Genomic DNA, 21,841 nt, shown 5'->3' with positions numbered 1-21,841 from the left:
TTTAAAGCATGTACTCAAAAATAACAATTTATAATATAAGCATAAATTAATGACCGTAAAAAACATACCAGGATCAGTAACAATAGAATGAAACAGAATGGAAAACATCGAGCCCGTTGAATGCACAGTGTCCCCTTAAGGAAATTATTCCCCTCTAGTACCCGAGATCTAAAGGAATAGATCCTCTCAGGATAGAACGATTATATTCACCAGTGTATGGATACAAAAACAATTGTGTCAGTGAGTCATTTAACAGGAGTAAAGTATACAAATATTTAATTGTCCAAAAGAAGAAGAAGAAGAAGTTCAAAAAATTTGTTTTAAAATAAGAGGGAATTCCTCTATTTATAGACAACAAAGGGTAGCGTAAACAAATGCTTATTGTGTCTTTTCAGAGATGTCACAACTCTTTGGAAAAGTTACAACCATTCGGAATGGTCACAACCTATCATAAAAGTCACAACTTTTCAAAAAAGTCGCAACTCTTCATAAAAGTCGCAACTTTTCATAAAAGGGGAAGGCTAGTTTTGGAATAAAATAAATTAAAATGAAATCTTGGTTTGTGGTGGCGCCACGTAGACGGGTCTAGAATTTTTTTTTTATATATATATATATATGATTAGGGGTTTTGGGTTTGTACCTTATTGAGTACGAAATCACCTTATTCAAGGATTGTTTTACTATTAATATGAATTTTCCTATACGAATTTGGATTTATCTGAATTTTAATACAATTATCAAACAACAAATGAAAGACAAAATAAAAAACAAAGTAAGATAAAGATTTGTTTTTGTTCATATTTTAAACTTACAAACAGAATATAGGATTATAAAGAATTCTAACCTTGGCGATCACGTGTATAAAGTATCTCACGTTATTTATTGCAATCCCAAACAAAAACTTTTTTTTATAAAATATTTGAGAAAATATATTTTTAGATTAATTATGTGTTTTATTACTGTTGTGAATTTTTTCAATACAAATTTGACCTTATCTGAATTTTAATGCAATTATCGAACACCAAGTAAAAAACAAAAATCAAAAGTATGATACGGATTATTTTTTTTGGTCATATTTGAAACTTACAAGTGATCGAGTGCACAAAGTATGTCACGTTATTTATGCAATTCCAAACTCAAATTTAGAAAAAATATTTTTAGATTAGTGATTTATTATTATAGTTTAATTTAATTATTCTAGTTCTTTGACTAGCAAAGCAAAATTACCAAATCTTTCTAATTTCCCTTTTCTCTTTCTTTAGTGAGTGAAATAAAAGCTAGGGCAAAAAGATTGCTAAATACAGCGCCTGTAACTCTTTCTTCTTCTTCAGTTACACAGGTATTCTCCTTCATCTTCATCTTTTTTCGTATTTTAATCTTTATTTCAGTGTTTTTCATATCTTAATTCAAGAAAGTTTGCTTTTTTATATGTTTGAGTATTGTTATCTTTATCATTGGTTTAGGTTTTCTTGAAAAGATTGGTGCTTTTTGTTGAATTCAGTTTGGTTATTGATTCTTGAAAATTGGTTTTTTTTTTTGCCTTTTTAGTATGAATTTGTGTTGTGGCCTAATGGTGAATGAAGGGGTTGAGAGGTATCTGTGGAATTAGTTGAGGTGCGCGAAAGCTGGCCTGGACGCTTAAAAATATGAATTTTGTGCTGTTAAGTGTTAACTGTTAGTGTTATCATATGCTATTGCTTTTTGTAATATGCTTTATTGCTGGAAAAATTCCTTTCTTTTTTTGTGCTGGTTCTGCAATGGGGTTTTTGAGTTTTGCTGTTTTTGAGTTAAATTGCTATTAGTTGAGCTAAATCACCTTCATGTTTTTGTTTGTGTTAATGTTTTTCTTGAAAATTGGATTTTTTTTGCTTTTACAATATGAGTTGTGCTGTTAATTGTTAGTGTTACCATATGCTGTTGCTTTTGCAATATGCTTTATTGAGCTGAGGGTCTATCGGAAATAGCCTCTCTACACACAAAGGCAGGGGTAAGGTTTGCATACATTCTAACCCCACTTGTAGTTATGTTGTTGTTGTTGTCTTTGTTCGTGTTAATATTCTTCTTGAAAATTGGAATTCTTACCCATTATGTTCTTTCTTTGAGTGTTTTAATCTCTCGTTTCACGAAAGTTTACTCTTTTATACCTTTGAATTTTGTTATCTTTATCATTGGCTTAAGTTTTCTTGAAAAGATTGGCTCTTTTTGTTGAATCTAGTTTGGTTATTGATTCTTGAAAATTGGGATTTTTTTTGCTTTTACAATACAAATTTTGTGCTGTAAACTGTTAGGGGTCGTTTGGTTTGAAAATGAGTTATGATGGGATAAGTTATGTTGGGATAAGTTATGTTGGGATTAGTTATGATGGGATAAGTTGTGTTTGGATTATTTTTTATTGAGTGTTTGGTTTGTTGTATTCAAAATAATAAATTTTAAGAACAATTTATTTGTTTACAAAAATGCCCTTCATTAATGTAAAAAGTGATATAACAAAAGGGTTGAAAGAGACATTTTTGTCATTTACCTATTTTATCCCGGAATAAGTTATCCTGGGATTACTATACCACCCAAAGAGAGGGATAACTTATCCCGGTACTAATTATTAATCCCGGGATAAGTTATCCCGAACTTGCCAACCAAACAACAAAATAAGCGGTACTATAATTTAATCCCGGGACTATTTGGTATTATCCCTCACACCAAACGACCCCTTAGTGTTACCATATGCTATTGCTTTTGTAATATACTTTATTCTTGTTCCTTGAAAAAATTTCCCTTAATTTTTGTGCTGGTTCTGCAAAGGGGTTTCTGAGTTTTGCTGTTTTCGAGTTAAATTGCTACTATCGGTTGAGCTAAATCACCTTCATGTTTTTGTTTGTTTTAATGTTTTTCTTGGAAATTGAATTTTTTTGCTTTTACAATATGAGTTGTGCTGTTAATTGTTAGAGTTACCACATGCTGTTGCTTTTTCAATATGCTTCATTCTTGTCCCTTGGAAAATTTCCCTTCTTTTTAGTGCTGGCTCTGCAAAAGGGTGTCTGGGTTTTTGCCCTTTTTGAGTTCAATTGCTACTATGGTTGAGGCAAATCACCTTCGTGTCTTTGTTCGTGTTAATGTTTTTTCTTGAAAATTGGGATTGTTACCCATTTACGTTCTTTCTTTGAGTTTGTTGATCTCTTATTCAGTTTTCTTGTAAATGTTGGGTCTTTTGATTAATGATTCTTGAAAATTGGGATTTTTGCTTTTACAATATGAATTTGTGTTACTAACTGTTAATATTACCATATGCTATTGCTTTTACAATATGCCCCTTGATAAAAGATTCCCTTTTTTTGTGCTGGTTCAGCAAAGGGCTTTCTGTGTTGTCATTTTTGAGTTCAACTGTTACTGTATGCCATCTTATTGTTAAGTGTTAACTGGTACAATCGTTCTACATGCTATGATTCTTACAGTTTGCATTCTTGTTGCCCCTTGAATATTTTTTTAAATTCTCGTCCTGGTTCCTACAAATAGATATCCTGAAATTGTTGCGTTCTTCTTGGTTGTGTGCCTTTAGGTTCTTCACTATTCTTTGAGTTTGTTGCTGTGCAATTGTTAACACCTTCTCCCAACACCCCACACTTGATTCTCCACTGCAGTGTAGACATTGATAATGGCAAAAGAAGAGCCAAACTCTGCTTCCGTTGTTGTAGAAGGAACATCTGAGGTTCGCGATGATAATGAAACGGCCAATGGGTCTGCTTCCTCACTGCAAAAAGAGGTTGAGGAGAAAGTTGATGGTTTGATAGTGGATGAACCGACGACAGGTACTCCTTCAAGTCAGAGAAATGCTAAAAATTTAGTACGACCTTAATTGCTTGTGAATGAACGAAGGAAGGAACTTATTTTCCTTTATTTTTTAATTTTATCTATTTCTTTTCCACTTGAAAGCCCGAATAAGATTTTCTTACAGTCTTGCATAGATTAATGCAGTTGCACATTCACTTCATCTGGAGTGGCGGAACTTGGAAGACTTGAAATGGGAAGAATTTTGTCTTCTGGGATTTATTGTAAACATGGTTCGACGTTAAACTGGAAGAATTATCAGATGTCTTTCACCGAACAGCTGAGAATGTTTAGATGCCATAACCTATTAAAACAGTAAAAAGTAAAAACCAAAGAATGTTTAGATGCAATTGAAGGTAGAAGTGGCAAAAGAAGAAAGCGAAAAGAAAATCCATGCACAGACTTGTAAAATGCTGAACTACTTGGACTCTTGATAATTCAGAAGATCATCAAAAAGTTACTTTAGATAATGTGCTGAACGTTTTCATGCATATACTAATAGACAAGAGCTGTTCAATTACAAGTCTAGAATTCATGAAACAAGATGTTGGTCTTTCACTACCCATTCTTTTCATTTTCATTTGGGATGAAAACCAACCCTCATGGATGTAGCGCTCTTTAACGATGTAAAAGTTTAATTGGATAGTAGGGTCCAGTCTGATGGAAAATGTCTGAAAATCAATATTCAAGCTAATGCTTTTCCACTCAAATGTAAACTTGCATTAGATAGAAGGTGCAGTTCTGATGGAACTAACTTCTGCTAAATGGAGATTTGATATTCAAGCTAATGTGTTAGCCACACAAATTTAAATAAGAAAATGTGTTGAACTTGTCATACTTTGGTTCTAGGGAAAGGACATGTATTTTGTTTTGCTAGTCCTCTGCTTGAAGTCAGTTGTAAGATTCTGTGATCTTTTTTCATAACCTGGCCCCTGCCCTCATTTCCCTTTAGTACTAGATCCATTTGGTTGCCTCTAATACCTGTGCCTTTTATTTGTGATTTTACAGAAGCTGCAAAGAAGAAGAAGAAGAAAAATAAGAGCAAGTGAGAACTTCTCCAACTTAAGAATCTCTCTTGTGCTTTTCCTTAGAGTCATGTTGCATTTCTTTCTTTGCAAATGCAGGAAAAAAAAGGAGCCACCTCAGCAAACTGATCCACCTTCTATTCCCGTAGCTGAGCTTTATCCTTCTGGTGAATTTCCAGAGGGTGAAATTCAACAATACAAAGATGAGTACGTACACTTGAATTTATTATCCATTGTTATTTGGAGCCATTCCATTGGGCTTTAAGTTTAGAGCTTTGACTAATATTGAAATCTATTGAGCACTTCAAAGAAAAAGTCTGATGTTCCTTTATCCTTCACTCTTAAAACTTCAACTACATGTTGTCTATTTAAATTAGAGTATTGGGGTGATTTCTGTTTGGTTGTCAATGCAGTAACTTGTGGAGGACTACATCTGAGGAAAAGAGGGAATTGGAGCGCCTGGAAAAGCCTACTTATAATTCTGTCCGTCAAGCAGCAGAAGTTCATCGTCAGGTCAGTACCTATATCCATACATGCTGTCTGTTTTCTTACCAACATAGTTGTAAGACAGTCAATATTTAAGTTTCTTGTGGATTAAAACTTCAATTGTCAATTACATTACGTATCCATTTTCTTTTTCTTTAATTCCAACCATCAGGTTCGGAAATTCATCAGGCAAATTGCTAAGCCTGGCATGTTAATGATTGACCTGTGTGAGACTTTGGAGAATATGGTTCGCAAATTGATATCAGAGAATGGTCTTCAAGCTGGCATTGCATTCCCAACAGGGTGCTCATTGAACTGGTAATGCAACTTTTTTCTTGTCCTTTTGGCTGTTAAATGTGAGAGTTGAGACTCATTTTGATCTACTAAAAAAATGTGATACTAATGGTAGCATGATTTAGAGTGTTGTCAATGGACGGTATCTTAAAACAGAATCTAGCAGTGACCTATTTCATGTTCACATTCTCTTTCCTGTGCTTGCTTTTTTTTTTTTTTAATTTGTCAATCTTTTTCTCTTTCTCATTGCAGGGTCGCAGCTCATTGGACCCCCAATTCAGGAGATAAAACTGTGCTTCAGTATGATGATGTGATGAAGTTGGACTTTGGAACCCATATTGATGGTAATATTATAAAATTCCTCATCTGTGTAACTGTGTTAGACATTAAGGTGCTTTTGGTATGTGATTTTATGGTTTATGGTATTAGTCTCATTATCTCCTTATGTCTCAAATTGTTTGTTTTTTGGTTTGGAAATTGGTACAGTAGCTCCTGTCATGTTATATCCAGTGCCTCGTAGTGGAGTACGAAAAGAACCGCATTTTCATAGAAGTGATTGGCATCTACATTAACAACAACATAACCGGTGTAATCCCACAAGTTAGGTCTCAGGATTGTAGTGTGTACGCAGACCTTACCCCTACCTTGGGAGGTGGAGAGGCTGTTTCCAATAGACGTCCGGCCCAAGAAGATTGACATCTGTATGGAGCTTTCATATTGTTTTAACAATCCATCTGGAGGGATTATCTTCCTCCTTTCACTTGCTCTATCTGTCAGTGTTCAATGTAATCCCACAAGTGGGGTCTAGGGAGGGTAGAAGGTAGAGATGCTGTTTCCGATAGACCCTCGGCTTGTCGTGAGCTGCTGGTTCTTATTCAAAAAACATGGGAAAGAGGATGTTATCACCTTCTATGACGTAGTTTTTGTTGCGAGTCACGCGTGTTGATATATGATTTTGTCTACTTTTGGTGAGTTGTCTATAGTACAGTGACAAATGATAACAGGCCGGCGCATGTGCAGATTGTATTTCACCATTGTCCTATTACCTCGTCATTGTACAATCCTCCTTATCTAGCCATATTAATTCATCCCTCACGACCAAGACCATGCTATGGTCCTTCGTGCATTGAAACAGTTTGTTCTAAGCTTTATTAACTCACACACTCTCATTGTTAGCAATTTTAGTAACGAGGTGATGGTTTAACCTGTTGTTTCTTGCAGGACGTATTGTGGATTGTGCATTTACTGTGGCTTTCAATCCTATGTTTGATCCACTGCTTGAGGCTTCACGAGAAGCCACTAATACTGGCATAAAGGTGAATATTGTTTAAATAGGAAATAAAATTATGGAAAATTGGGAGTTTTCACCCAAAAGGGCTTCTAGTTTATTGGAAGCATTGATAAGTTTTCGGGAGCATTCATGGCTTGATTTTTTTATGTAGGAAGCGGGAATTGACGTACGCCTTTGTGATGTCGGTGCTGCAATTCAAGAGGTTATGGAATCCTATGAGGTTGAAATCAACGGGAAGGTATTCCAAGGTACGATATCTGAGAAGTATGATAGCTAGAAAAAACATTTACTTCCTACTTTGTTTTGTTAAGACCAACGTCATGGCATCGGAGCATGGAGAAAAGGACCTTATATGTCGATAAGCGAAGTAATTTAATTAGCAGGAGTCTCTATTGGATTGAGAATTCTGACCAATGTTGTCATTGGCAGTTAAGAGCATCCGAAATCTGAATGGGCACAGTATTGGCCAGTATCAAATCCACGCAGGAAAATCTGTTCCTATTGTTAAAGGAGGAGAACAAACTAAAATGGAAGAGGGTGAATTTTATGCAATTGAGACGTTCGGATCAACAGGTAATTTCTGTTTTGTTTGCGCGAAAGAGTAATATAACTGGCATATCCAGGATACATGGGAGTGACAAAACTGATTCTCGTCTCGTATCTCCATATATTAGGGAAGGGATACGTGAGGGAAGATCTAGAATGCAGCCATTATATGAAAAACTTTGATATTGGACACATTCCACTGCGGTTGCCTAGAGCCAAGCAACTGCTGGCAACAATAAATAAGAACTTCTCCACATTGGCGTTCTGTAGACGTTATCTAGACCGCGTTGGTGAGACAAAATATCTGATGGCATTGAAGAACTTATGTGATGCTGGAATAGTTCAGGTACGTGACATCAATCTAACGTTCATGCGTTTGGCTCAATTGTGGCATTCATACAACCTCTACTTATGAACACTTGTAGCATCGTTCCATGGTTCCTATTTTATCGTTTCACAATTTCTTATGTTATTTTTGTTCCAATCCTACTTTGATTACACTTCTTTTGAGCCGAGTGTCTATCGGAAACCACCTCTCTACTCCACGAAGGTAAGGGGTAAGGTCTGCGTACAATCCTACTCTCCCCAGACACCACTTGTGGGACTACACTGTGTATGTTGCATGATCTAAAATTGAAGTTTTTCTGTGTTTTTCGTTTCTTTTGGCAGCCATATCCCCCACTTTGCGATAACAAAGGTAGCTACGTATCTCAGTTTGAGCACACCATTTTACTTCGTCCGACTTGCAAAGAGGTTGTATCAAGAGGCGATGACTACTAACGATAGAAATCTCTTGTATGGTTTGTATTCCGAAATTCAGTGAAGAAAAAAAGACTCTTGTTTCTGTATGTTTCTCATCGCGTAGCGTCGTACTTCTGTGAGAAAGTTATCTTTGCAACAGGAAAGAATGTTACAAAACTATTAGATCAAATTCCATATTGCATAAATTTTTTGAAGGTTGGAAGAAAAGTATATCTTTTTTTTTGAAGCAATAGCAAGTTCATTATTGATATTACTTACACTTGAAATGTTGTGTGACTCCTTACTAAAACAACAGCTCAGTGCACGAAGCATCTCGTATTTATGTAGGGTTCGATAAGGGGTGTGATGTAGACAGTGTATCCTAATCGTGTCACTCGTTACGAGCATAATTTAATCCTTTTTGTTCAATGTCTAAAAAGTTTTATGTGAAATTTGTGCCTTTTTCCAGAAAATTTTGTTCTCACTAATGTAGTGTTTTGCTATCAAAATTTACATTAGGAATTGTATGATTAAGACGATAAACTTAAAAAACTTCAATCGAATAAATAATCTATACTTTTTTTGGGGGATTTTTTTATCCCTTGCGTTTTGTTCGAAGGAAAATATTTTCTAGAAAGATGTAAAATGGAATTATATGAAGATAATATTAAGTTGTGTTGGCCTAAGAAAAATTGTGAACGATTGAACAAGTTTTTAATAGTGAAAATTTCAAAAAATTTTTTACATAAAATTATTATTGCGAAAATTACATAATATGGCTGTACGCTTACATTTGTATTTGTGTATCTTAAAATTTCAGTCGTATATCTAACTTCTGCTTTGAAAATACATACATATACAAATAAATGATCGCACATACAATAGTTACAAACTTACAATCAAGCATTGTATTTTCATGTTATTTATAGTTAAATGTGAGATTATATTCTACTACATTTTGGAATTAAAGCATTATTACACTTTGAAATATATAGAAAAAAAATATTTTTATTTTTGCAAAAGTGTGCCCCCCACCCCCACAAAAAAAATATTAATACAAGGATTGGTGACTTGTTCCAATTATTTACTCAAACAAAACAAGACCTAATCCTCAAATGTAAACAAATCCAATATATGTATATGATATTTCATCTTGTGGATCACTTGTTATATATCATACTAATTGTATCTTGTATAATATTATAATTTAATTATAATACCAATTATCATATGCCACCAAACACAAAGATTCTTCAAAAAGAATATTAGAGATCATCCTATCAACTTCTCATTCCTAACCCCAAAAAAATATGTATCTTTAGTGTTTACATCAATTCAATAATTACGTAATATATGTATTCATATACACTATAATTATTAAATTATATAGTAGTTCAAACACGAGGCTTGATGAAGGGATTCTATTCCTACCACCAAAATATCGACATGATTCATTTATTTACAGTTACATAAAAATATATTTCAAAATCTGATTGAAACTGACAAGTAAGCACTCTAACTTTAAAAATGAATATGTAGACATTTCAGCTTGATTTCAATAACAACCAAACACACTCTCATCGACGTTGATGTGACACACAAATTTTAGATGTGTTTAGACAATCATCTTATAAATTGAAATATTCAATTGACACTATATAGACGAATTGAGACGTTTAGATATGCATATTAAAAATCGAAGTGGTTACTTACCAACTGAGGTCACGTAACGTTTGTTTATGTATTATGCCCAAATTTAAAATGTTTGTTGGACAAAATGACAAAAAGTAAAAAAACGTGACCACCATTACCAATTTTCTAATTATTGTCTATTTTGTCTTCCTTATTTCTAAGTTTCAAAGGTTTCTTTAATGGGACCTTAGCATTCATTTCTCTTATTTTCATGGCAGAAAATATCAGAGCTTTAAACTTTCTAATTCATGGAAATTTTTTCCCTTCCTTTTGACCCATTTTCCAGAACATATTTCTAATTCATTTTTGAGGTAAATTTCTTAATCAATAAAACAAATGTAATATGAAAATTGTAGTTCTTATTGATCTAGTTTATGAGATTGAAATTGTTATGTTAATGGAATTTTAAAATTTTTATTGCACATTATGAAGATTTTTCCTTTTGGTGAATGTAAATGTGTGAAATTTCTCTGTAGTTGTGTTAAAGTTGGCATTTTTTTCAAGATTTTTCATATGGTGAATGTAAATATATGAAATTTCTTTGTATTTGTGTTAAAGTTTGCATCTTTGTGAAGAATTTTTATGTGGTGAATGTAAATGTGTGAAATTTCTTTATAGTTATGTTAAAGTTTGCAAAAAAAAAAAAAGTCAAGATTTTTCATGTGGTGAATGAAAATATGTGAAATTTCTTTATAGTAGTGTTAAAGTTCACATTTTTTCAAGATTTTTCATGTGTTGAATGTAAATGTGTGACATTTCGATAAAGTTGTGTTAAAGTTTGCATTTTTTTCAAGATTTTCATGTCATTGAATGTAAATATATGAAATTTCTTTGTATTTGTGTTAAAGTTTGCATCTTTTTGAAGAATTTTCATGTGGTGGATTAAAATATGTGAAATTTCTATATAGTTATGTTAAAGTTTGCAAAAACAAATTTCAAGATTTTTCATGTGGTGAATGAAAATCTGTGAAATTTCTATATAGTTGTGCTAAAGTTTGCATTTTTTTTCCCCAAGATTTTTCATGTGGTGAATGAAAATATGTGAAATTTCTTAGTAGTTGGTGATAAAGATTGCATTTTTTCAAGATTTTTCATGTGTGAAATTTCTTTGTAGTTGGAGATGAAGTTTGCATTTTGATCAAATTTTTTTCTTGTGGTGAATGTAAATATGTGGGATTTCTTTGTATTTGTGTTAAAGTTTGCATCTTCTTTTCCAAGAAGGACTTGTAATGTATGCCTGGATGATGATTTTATGGAATGAAGATATATTTTACTGAGAACAATTCTCTTATTGTGCATGTCATGGGAACTTTCGTAATGTCTTTTGGAGTTGGTATTTGTCTGATAAGTAAATGAGTTCTAGAGGTCACTAGTTCATGCCGTGGAATCAGCCACTGTGCTTGCATTAGGGTAGACTGCCTACGTCACACCCCTTGGGGTGCGACCCTTTCCCGGATCCTTCTTGAATACGGGCTGCCCTCATGTTTGTGTTAAAGTTTGGATTTTTTTCCTCTGAATTGAAAGACTTCGATGTATGTATGCGCACAAATTGAGAATTGTCATACAGCGATCTTATTGAACCAATATGTATTACACTGAGGATTTGTTCATTTTTCTTCAAAATTCTTGAGTATCTCAGTGTATTATACTTAGGTTTGAGCATTCATCAATTATCAATGGAGTTTTCCATGCTATGGTGGGGGACCTTCTGATTTTTCTTTCCTTTTCGAGATATTAAGTTAAATGATTTTTGGGGCTTTGTTGCATATGTAAGGTTCTGGAAATGGACGACGAGCTCAAGAAAGTGGAGAGTCATATCACATCTGCTGCAGCTTTTGTGGAAGGAGGAATTCAAGATGCCTGTGATGATGCGTGCAGCATTTGTCTGGAGGCTTTCTGCGAAAGTGATCCTTCAACGGTGAACACTATGAATACTTCTAGAACAAAATATAACTGCTTGTTAAGTATAGGATTGAAGGGGGAGCAACAGTAAAGTTGTCTACGTGTGACCTTTAGGTCACGGGTTCGGGCCGTGGAAGCAGCCACTAATGCCTGCATTAGGGTAGGCGGTCTACATCATACCTCCTTCGGGTGCGCCCTTCCCTGGACTCTGCTAACACAGGATGCTTTGTGCACCGGGCTACCCCCCCTTTTTTTCTATTAAGTATAGGATTGTTTTGCTCCTTCTGGCCCTTTTTACCAAGGTGTTAAAAACTGCCTAAGATATCTGGTCTGTTGTTCAACAGCTAACAAGTTGCAGGCATGAGTTTCACCTCCAGTGCATCCTAGAATGGTATGCTGTTGCACCAAATATCTTTTTTTTCGTGAAGTTGATTTTGAGAATCTTTTTTTTTGGGAAGTTGATTTTGAGAACCTTAATTCACTACTCTTGTTATTTTGCATTCAGTAGCTTATTGTTGTTGTCTGGGCTATTAAAATGTCACTTGAAGATTCGAAATCGGGTGAGAAATAGAAGAATAAACTTAGACTTGATAGCTTTTGTGACTGTCCTTTTCGGGAAAGGGGTGGCTAACTGGCTATCATAATTGTGAGTTGGGATAGCAAAACAGAGAAGTAAAAACGATTTTTTTTGGATAACCGTGATGTCCAGGCAAGCTTACACGTTCCCCGCATAGGTACCGGATGACTCTATCCACTAAGGCTTAGACAAATGGGAAGAAATCACCTAGTGTTTCCTGTTTCCATCATCTTTATTGATTTTGAGAATCTTTTTGTCATGAAGTTGATGTTGGTTTAGAAGGTGTGATAAAGTTTAGTCATATCTCGTAATGCCATGATCCACTTGATCTCGAAGTTCAAACTAAGTTCTTAAAGGAAGACTTACTAATTTATCACAAAGTCAATTTCACTAGAAGTTAAAAATAGAAAATAACAAACACAAAATCTCTTCCTACTTGGAAAACAAGATATCCTCCTATGTAGAAAATCACACCTTCCTCCGAAAATCTTTCTAAACTTTTTCATTGCTATATTTCAAGGAAACATAAACAGCTAAGCAAGCAAAAGATGTTGCAGAACTAATGAAACAATAAATAACACTCTGATTAGACAGATTGAGTAGCAGAAGGGAGAAAGGGAGGACGACAGAGAGATATAGGTGAATGAGAAAAAAGTATAAAAAAGCAACAACATGCCTAGTGAAATTCCACTAGTAGGGTCTGGGGAGGGTGGTGTGGACACATACCTTACCCCTACCTTGTGCAGAGGCTATTCTGATAGACCCTCAGCTCAAGTAACACATATCAAAACCGGTTTGAAAAAGAAATATAGTAGCAAAAGAGGTCATGTCGAAAATAATGGGGAAAAGAACAATAGCAACAACAAATAATACAAAAACCCGAAGGAACGGGTAATAGAATTCAAAGAATAATAATAGAATAGTAATTATGATATTAATACAAGGAGTGTTGACAAAGTACATAAGGGTTCCATTCACGGAACAAGAACTCTGACTAGTTGGAATGCCTAAAACAAATAAAGCTCGATTTGTAACTAAAAGATAAGGCTACATCAAATAGCTCCGTATAACATTTTCTTACATTCTTCTGTCAGTTTAGGTGCATAGTGATCATAGAGAACTTAAATCTTCTTTTTGTTTTGTGAGTAAACTTGTAGCAATTAGCACCATGATTACGTTGAACTGGTGACCTTTACACAAGGTTAACCATGTTTAATTAATGTAGCTATCATTTTTCCTAAAGTTGTATGATTTTCTAATCACAAATTATTTTTCTTGTTACATACAAATCTACCATAAACAAAGAGGGAATGAATGGACTAGTGTTGTAGAAGCTGGTCTTGTTATTAGTTGTCCAAATTCTAAAGGGCATAATACATAAACAAACACTCAAACTTGGCTTCAGAGGGCAAGTAAGTTCTCCAACTTTGAGTATGCACATCTAGACACCTCAACTCATCTCCACTGTGTCAATTGAACACTCCAACTTACAAAATGATCATCTAGACACCTCGTCCACAAGACATAGTGGAGACGAGTTGGAGTGTTTGGTTGCCAGTTGAGACCAAGTTGAGGTGTGTAGATGTGCACTCTCAAAGTTAGAGTACTTACTTGCCAGTTGAGGTCAAGTTTGAGTGTATGTTTATGTATTATTCCAATTCTAAAGTTTTTGCATGGCAACTATCTCATTTCGGGCTGTTTCTCTCAATAAGTTTGCCTTATGAATTGGGGGTATTTGATATGTTACTTTTTCATGTAATTTTCTTTGTTAATTTTAAATCTATATTCTTGTTTGTTAAAGTCACGCTTTGTAAATGAAAGCTCGTCAAACCCTGGGACTGATTTTTGTTCTGAAGTTCAAAACTTACATAAATGTTATTCGAGTTTTATTGTAATTTGTATATTTTTTTCAAAACAGGCATCAAAGAAGTTCGAATTGTCCAATGTGTTGGCAGCCCCTAAGTCTGAAAGATCCTACAAGGTTCATTTGGCTTCTTTTCCCTTTCGATTTTCACAAATTCATATCATTTTCATGCTACGTGTTACCTTTGATATTTGACTTTGATCAACTCCCCTGATTCGAATGATAATGCAGTCAAGAATTGCTTGAGGCAGTGGAACAAGAGAGGAATATTAGGTTTAATCAGGCAAGAAATGCTACATTGTTTCGTCGTCCTACTCTGGTAAATTTTGAATTTCACAAGCTATAATGTTCCTTCTCCTATCTGATTAATGAAATTCCACAAGTTATAATGTTGCGTTGTCTCATTTTCCTTTTTGATTGCTCTCTAGTTGACCACAGGGATGAGTGAGTCTGAACTCGAAGAGCGCATTATTCAGCATTTGGCTGCTGCTGCAGCAATGGGACGGGGACGCCACTTTGGTCAACGAGAGGGATCAAGAAATCGGTCATCTTCCCATGGTCGTCCACATTTTTTAGTGTTTTCATCTCATCCTGATCCATCTCCTACTGCTGCTGCTGAATCGGATTCTCGTCAAGCTATAGCTGATCCTTCTGTTCCTACAACACCTGTCTGCAGTGAGACCGCACAGTTCTTGCCTCACCTCTCATCTGGTCAAAGTAATCAACTTTCTGCTTCATCATCTCGATATGTTCGCCCACAAACCGTTAAACAAGAAATATCTGTTGGCGATAGGTATTGATGATTTTCAATCTCTTGGCTAAACATCAATGGTACACATGTTTCTCATATCGAAATTTTTCATTTTCTTTTGTTTGTTTGTTTTTCGTTTTAGAAGCTCTTCTAGTTCATCTTTGACAGAAAACCAGGATACAGAAGGACCATCAGACCTTCATTCACTATCGGAATCCTGGAAATCTCGATTTAATTCAATGTCAATGAAGTATGAATTGCTAAACTTGCTCTTTTGAGTGTGTCATTTTAGAAGCTATAAGCAATGTTGAATGTGGTTTTTGCTTTCCAGATATAGAGAATCAATCACAAAGAGTACACGAGGGTGGAAGGAGAGATTGTTTTCTCGAAGTACTTCTATGGCAGATATTGGTTCCGAAGTTAGGAGGGAGGATAATGCTGGAACAGCTAATGTATCTCGCATGATGGAACACCTCGAGACACAGGAAAATCAAACGGACAACAACATACCTTCAAACGCGGAGCAGAGACACAATGATAATATGGTTGCTCATAACGAAAGCAGATTGAACGGAAATAATTCTACGACTTCCTCCGCAAGTTCAGCTCGGAATGAAGTCACTATTTAATCAGTTGCATGGCAATATTCCTCAGCATTTCATCTTTGAAAGTAAGCAATTCTTTTCTTTCTATTATCTCTTTTATTCTTATTGTGTCTTTAAAGATGCTTTTTTTTATGAAACATTGGCATAACCGAAATCGGTAGTATCTTGGTTCTTGTCAAGAGTGGCGGATCTAGGCTAGACGCAACGGGGTCTGCAAGACCCATATGCGTCTAGCTCGGACTAGATTGTATGTATGTGAGGAAAGATTAGAACTCATTGACTCGAAATCCTGAATGTGAGTCATGTGACCCTCTTTTTGGTTAAAGTCCATGTTCGGTAGAGTATATATTGGATAATACAAGCAAATCATATCGTTGTTCTTGCTATTATCGATCTTATAGACGAAAAAAATCTAGCATCTTTATTGGTGTTTGTGTAAACTTGGATGAATTATTGCTCAAAAGAGATTGAACTAGACCATCTCTTTTTTATATAAAGGATAGCTCAGTGCACAAAGCATTCTACGTTCGTGAGGGTCCGGGGAATGGTCAAAAACCAAAGGGTGTGTACCTTGATGCAATCATTAGTGACTGATTTCACAACTTGAACCTGTGACCTATAAATCACACAGATTACAACCTTCGAGATTATTGCTTTTATGATGAGATTTATTCCGTTTTCCAGGTTTTTCAGCTCATCAACCTTCCAAAAATGATATGCAAGGACGATAACAACAACAACAATTACGTCTCAATCCCAAACAAGGAGACAATGTACTATATTTTCGCTCTGAATATTCGATGTCTGATCAGAACAAAGAAATGAATAGCCAGAGAAAGATAATGTTTATAGTGTGTAAACATAAGTTAAATGTTGAACATTCACTAAAATTTGACACTAAGAAGTTTGTCTTGGATTTTCACTTTATATACAACTTGAAAATTTGACATAATTTCTGCAATTAGAGTTTAATAAACCAATTTTTTTTCTATTTTAAAAAATAATAATTCAAAAGATGCTCTCGAATGTTTTTTTTTTCCGGAAGGTCTCACACCATTAAGAGTATTTTTACATCGTTATGTTGTTTCCTTATCTTGTCAATTTGAATGTAGATTTTGTTCACACGCCATAAAAATTCCTCCTCAAAACAAATTTTCATGTGACCAATAACTACGATCCACGAGTTTTTTTTTCTCAGAGCTCCTCTCCTTGTAGACTATAGTCAAGTGGCTTTTACTCCTTAACAAAAAAAAGGGCTTCAATTCTAGTGTAACTTTCGTCTTTGATCAGTGTCTTTGTCAGGACCTGAGAACTAAGTTTAACATGACCAATTATGAGAATCTACACGTCAATTTTCAAGATCTATTATGTGTTCATCAATAAGCCTTGTATATCGTATCATTAATAATATTATTACACCTTATACATAACTCACAAAATTTTCAACTATCAATTTAGATTTTTATCTTCGGACCCAACAATGTATACCTCTCAAGCGACCCGTCCTGCTAAAGAAGATCGATGCAAAGGTTAAATTTCACCACCTCTATGTACCCAACTAGTACTATTTGATCTACAAAAATCCAACCTGGAAACTTTTTCTCCCCTAGAAAACCCTCTATTCCCAAGCCCCTTTACTAGGTTGGGCAAGCTTTGATTCCCCTACTCCCAAGAAGTTACTGGTCGGGATTGTGGAATTGTCGCTCGAGATGTAAGAAGTTGATCCTTGTTTGGTCATAAGGATAATAGTTCTTCTTAGGTCAGGGGCGGCCGGACTATAATGCACCTGATTGTGTAAATATTTTTTATTTTTACTATATTTATTATTATTGTTATTATTGTAATATTATGCAATAAAAAAAAATTGAACAAAAAGATTACTAATATTACTTAAAAAGAATAATAAATGGCCTTAGTACTATAATGTCAATCATTATTATCCTTATTCAAATAAGGGTATCAAACCTATCCCAAAAAAAAATAAAACTGCCGACAGAGTTCAAGGGTAGAATAGTCAATTAAATATTGTAATCATTAAGTTTCGATTTACATGATGGTGTTCGATTGACTACAAAATTTAAGAAAATAAATGAAATTTGTGATAGAGTTGTCAATATTTATGTAATTATAAATTATCTTAAATAGAAACATATCAGTTTTTACTAGATAAATTAAAAAGAAAATATCTTCAAATAAACTAAGATGATGGAATAACATTCAAATTTAAAAGTTTAAAATATTTGATTCATTATAAAATTTAGTGTCGGTCAATAGTTTCTGATCACATGCATTGTGTACGTGTACCCTTAAGTACAAATACAATTATAAAATAGAATTGAAGAGAAAACGATATTTTTATTATAATTTGAGTGCAAAACTTTATGACAATCCAATTCAACCTCTTGTTATATGATGTGAAGTGAACAAAAGATTGAATTAATCAACAAAAAAAAGTACTATAAGTCCTTTGTGTTACATATTTTGCCCCACGCATCTAACCACGTGTGATTTATTGGTTCCACCAATTAAATATCTAAATTAATAATGTACCTAACACTGTAGAAAGTCTTTTATGGGACTTCATTGCGAGAATATAAGTTTTATTTTTGGAGATAAAAAGAAAATATATAAAATATAGAAGTTGGAATTATTAAAAGAAATAATGACTAACAACAACAAAATAGATTTTTTTTCTTGCTATTATTCGGTGACTTGAGTTGAGAAATTCAGTATTTCACGGTGATTTTGAATAGCAATTCTAAATTCAAAGTTAATTTTATTTTGACTATTTTCGAAGAAAGACGTCAAATAACTATTTATGATTTTTTTCTTTTCTAAGAAAAAATAATGATTAAGCTTTTTAATTATATTGTAGGATAGTAGATAATCACAATTTATAAACAAAAAGATTACCAAGAAAATAGACAAAAAAATGTATGTTAGTTGTATTTATCATTCTTGAAAACATAATGATCCTCAATTTAAGCTTATTGATCAATAGGTGGATAAAAAAATAGAAAATAAATACTTTCTCCAAATTAATTGTTATGTTTTCATTTTTGAAAGTTAATATGACTCTTTTAATTGAATTAGATCAACTCAACATTTAATACTTTAAATTAAAATATTCAAAATTGTACGATAAATACTACAAGTTGAAACTTTTTTGATGTTAACTTGATGTTTTAATTGACATGTTTTCTTTATTGCTGTTTTTTTTTTCATAGCTATTTTGATTTGTTGCACTTGAATCGAAGATCTTTTGGAAACAGTCTATATATCTCCCACTAGGTAGGAATAAGGTTTGCATATAGTCTATCTTCCCAACTTTTACTTGTGCGATTATATTGAATATATTATTATTATTAATCAAAAGTCACATAATTTAACTCTCAAAAAATCTAATATTAGTAAATCTAATATTAAAACTAATATGAGACTATTTAAGTAGCAATTAAAGCTTACTAATCATCACATAATACAAAAAAGGAATTCCCTCCCAATATGTCATGGTAGATAAAAGAAAAGAACATAAAAGACAAAATTCTCCTAACTCAATAATTTAGTATAATCTTTTATCTCTTTCAATAAAGATGCTTGTATTTTATTTAAAAAAAGTTTCAAAAGATTGGAAAAGATTATTAAGTCTTTGATATAGCATACTATCTTTGAACACCAAATTTCTAAATAAAAAAATTAATTAAGGTCCAATCTATCATGAAACTCTCATCACCATCATCATTATTATTAGTTTGAGATGAATTATGCAATAATACTAAAGCTTCTATAAAATCTTGTTAAATAGAAAAATATATGGCCTTCATTTTTATATTTAGGGGTGATTGCACTTTTAATCTCTCGTAACCTCAATACAAATATCGAATATCAGGTGAAAAAACTAAAAAGAAACTTTTTTTTGGCTTTGATCCTCGTAATATTTGATTAAATACATTTATTCTTTGATTAACTAAAAAGTATGTTTAGCTATTATGCCTCACATAAATATTGATCATACTATATCTATGATTTATTTTACACTTATGATGATATTAAAAAAAATAAAAAATTGCGTCAATTATCAATTGTATTATACCACATAAAACAATATTATGATTAAGCAATAATAAGAATTGTACAAGAGGATCTAAATCTTACTTAACAAGAATAATAGAGGGCCTTAAATCTAAATACTAGGGCCAACAATTATTCTCCTTATTCAAAACTCAACAAAATAAATAAAATAAAATGAACACCACCGACAGAGTTGAAAATTATAATTTTATTGATATTTGAGGATTAAAAGTGCTAATATTCTTTAGATTTATTACTTTATTTTAATTTTATGTGATGTTTTTCTTTTTAGCCAGTCCCACAAAAAATGATATTATTTTATATTTATAAATAATTTAATTTTAATTTTAATATTAATAAGATAATTTATAATTACACAAATAAAAAATTTCCACTAAATAAATGTAGAGGTAGATTCTTTCTTGTATAGTTAATTAACTCTAGTTATCATATTATAGCAAAAAAAAAAAAAACAAAGGACATCGTTCTTCCAACACCCATATTAATTTACCAATTTTAAAAAATCAAAAGATTGTTCCAAAAAGATCTAAATATTACTTAAAAATGAATTAGAGGGCCATCAATTATTCACTTTATTATTCAATATTATAAGATAGTTCATTTGATACGTGGAATAAGATACAATATCTCTATATAAAGCTTGAAATAAAATGACATAATATATAAATACGTTTTTTTAACTTAATTTCAGTTGACATTTATATATGTCCTTCAACATTGGCGAAGTTGGAAATTTTGACTTGCCACCATGTGTTATATGTGGCTACACCACTGTCCTTCAACTTTGAGTATGTATACATAGACACTTAAATTTATATAAAATTAAATAAATAGACAGATATAAACACAATGAACGTATGTGTCGATTTGATTAACTTTATACAGGTTTAATTATTTACTTATATAGACCTAAAATTAAAAGATAGTAATAATAATCAAATAAGACTAAATTAAAAATTAAAAAATATATTTATATATTACAACAATAAAATTATATTGTTTTTAATTGTCGGTATAAATGTATCGTCTGATATTCTTTGTTTTATTGATCAATATATTTTTTACTTTTTAAAAATAAATTGCACACCGCCGACAGAATTAAAGGGTATTATAGTCATTTTCATAAGCCATAGAAAACAGCAGCAAAGCTGTGGCTTGTCATTCATAATCATGACAATGACAGCTGTCCTTTTTGGTCATCGGCTGCGATATTTTTCTGTGGCTAATATTATCTTTTTTTCAGCTCAGCTTCAAATTATTTTTCATATTTCTTTAGTTGAGCCGTTTGTTAAAAAGTAAAATATTTTGGTCGTATTAATAACAACTTTATATATGGTACACTTTTTTTATTATTCGATAAAAAATATAGTGAAAAAGGATAAATATACTCTCGAACTATCGTAAATGGTATGCAAATATCCTCCGTTATACTTTTAGGACATTTGCGCCCCTGTCGTCCAAAAACTAGAGCATATATACCCTTTATACTAACGGACACACATGTGTCATAATCTTATCCATCGATCCGACATTTATCGACGGATAAGATTGCTCCACGTGTCCCTATTTAGTCTTCCATTAGTGTGAAGGGCATATATGCTCTAGTTTTTGGACGGCAGGGGCACCAATGTCCAAAAAGTATAACAAAGGGTATCTACATACTATTTACGATAGTTTGAAGGTATATTTGTCATTTTTCCTAAAATATATATGATACAACCTCTTTATATTTAAATAGTAATTTGATTTTAGAACTTTTATTTTACATCAATGTAGTTAATGGTAGATTGAAGGTTTAGAAACAGAAGAGTTTAGAAATGATTGAGATTGAGTACTTGGAATGCAAGTTAAGTGACATGTCTTACGAATCAGACGTGGATGTGAAGTTCGATTTTTTGGATTGATAATTTAAGGAAATAGAGATATTGATGATGATGTTATATATCGTATTAAAGCGATCAAGGTAGACTAAATAGAGGCTCACATATGGTGTTTTGTTAGACCTAATATGTTGTATAGTGGAAAGCATCGGCTAGTCAAGAACTCACACGCTCAAAAGATTAAGGTAGTGAAAATGACGATGTTGAGATTAATTTATGGGCATATTGGGAGAGATAAAATTCGAAACAAAGATATTTGGGATAAGTTATGGG

At 32.9% G+C, this 21,841-nt stretch overlaps 2 protein-coding genes across 3 annotated transcripts; both read left to right on the top strand.

The window, feature by feature from the left end:
* The first annotated feature begins 1,126 nt into the window (after window positions 1-1,126).
* Window positions 1,127-8,273, top strand: LOC125877848 (methionine aminopeptidase 2B-like). Its single transcript, XM_049559127.1, has 12 exons — window positions 1,127-1,339; window positions 3,636-3,803; window positions 4,831-4,867; window positions 4,947-5,054; window positions 5,261-5,360; window positions 5,506-5,651; window positions 5,880-5,971; window positions 6,849-6,943; window positions 7,070-7,166; window positions 7,348-7,491; window positions 7,593-7,810; window positions 8,134-8,273. Exons 2-12 carry the CDS (start codon window positions 3,650-3,652, stop codon window positions 8,242-8,244), a joined length of 1,302 nt encoding a protein of 433 aa, XP_049415084.1. The 5' UTR covers window positions 1,127-1,339; window positions 3,636-3,649; the 3' UTR covers window positions 8,245-8,273.
* Window positions 8,274-10,025: 1,752 nt separating this feature from the next.
* LOC125853302 (E3 ubiquitin-protein ligase RHF2A-like) lies at window positions 10,026-16,548 on the top strand. 2 transcript variants are annotated; one of them, XM_049532973.1, is made up of 9 exons: window positions 10,026-10,208; window positions 11,672-11,815; window positions 12,144-12,190; window positions 14,295-14,357; window positions 14,472-14,559; window positions 14,669-15,033; window positions 15,137-15,241; window positions 15,323-15,661; window positions 16,281-16,548. In XM_049532973.1, the coding sequence occupies exons 2-8, from the start codon at window positions 11,681-11,683 to the stop codon at window positions 15,618-15,620; spliced, it is 1,101 nt and encodes a 366-aa protein (XP_049388930.1). In that variant the 5' UTR covers window positions 10,026-10,208; window positions 11,672-11,680; the 3' UTR covers window positions 15,621-15,661; window positions 16,281-16,548. The 2 variants fall into 2 exon arrangements, with proteins under 2 accessions (XP_049388930.1, XP_049388929.1); XM_049532972.1 differs by having other exon boundaries at window positions 15,134-15,241.
* The last annotated feature ends 5,293 nt before the right edge of the window (window positions 16,549-21,841 follow it).

This window comes from Solanum stenotomum, chromosome 1 (genome assembly GCF_019186545.1).
Source record: "Solanum stenotomum isolate F172 chromosome 1, ASM1918654v1, whole genome shotgun sequence".
NCBI lineage: Eukaryota > Viridiplantae > Streptophyta > Magnoliopsida > Solanales > Solanaceae > Solanum > Solanum stenotomum.
This window is presented reverse-complemented; position numbering and strand designations above follow the sequence as displayed.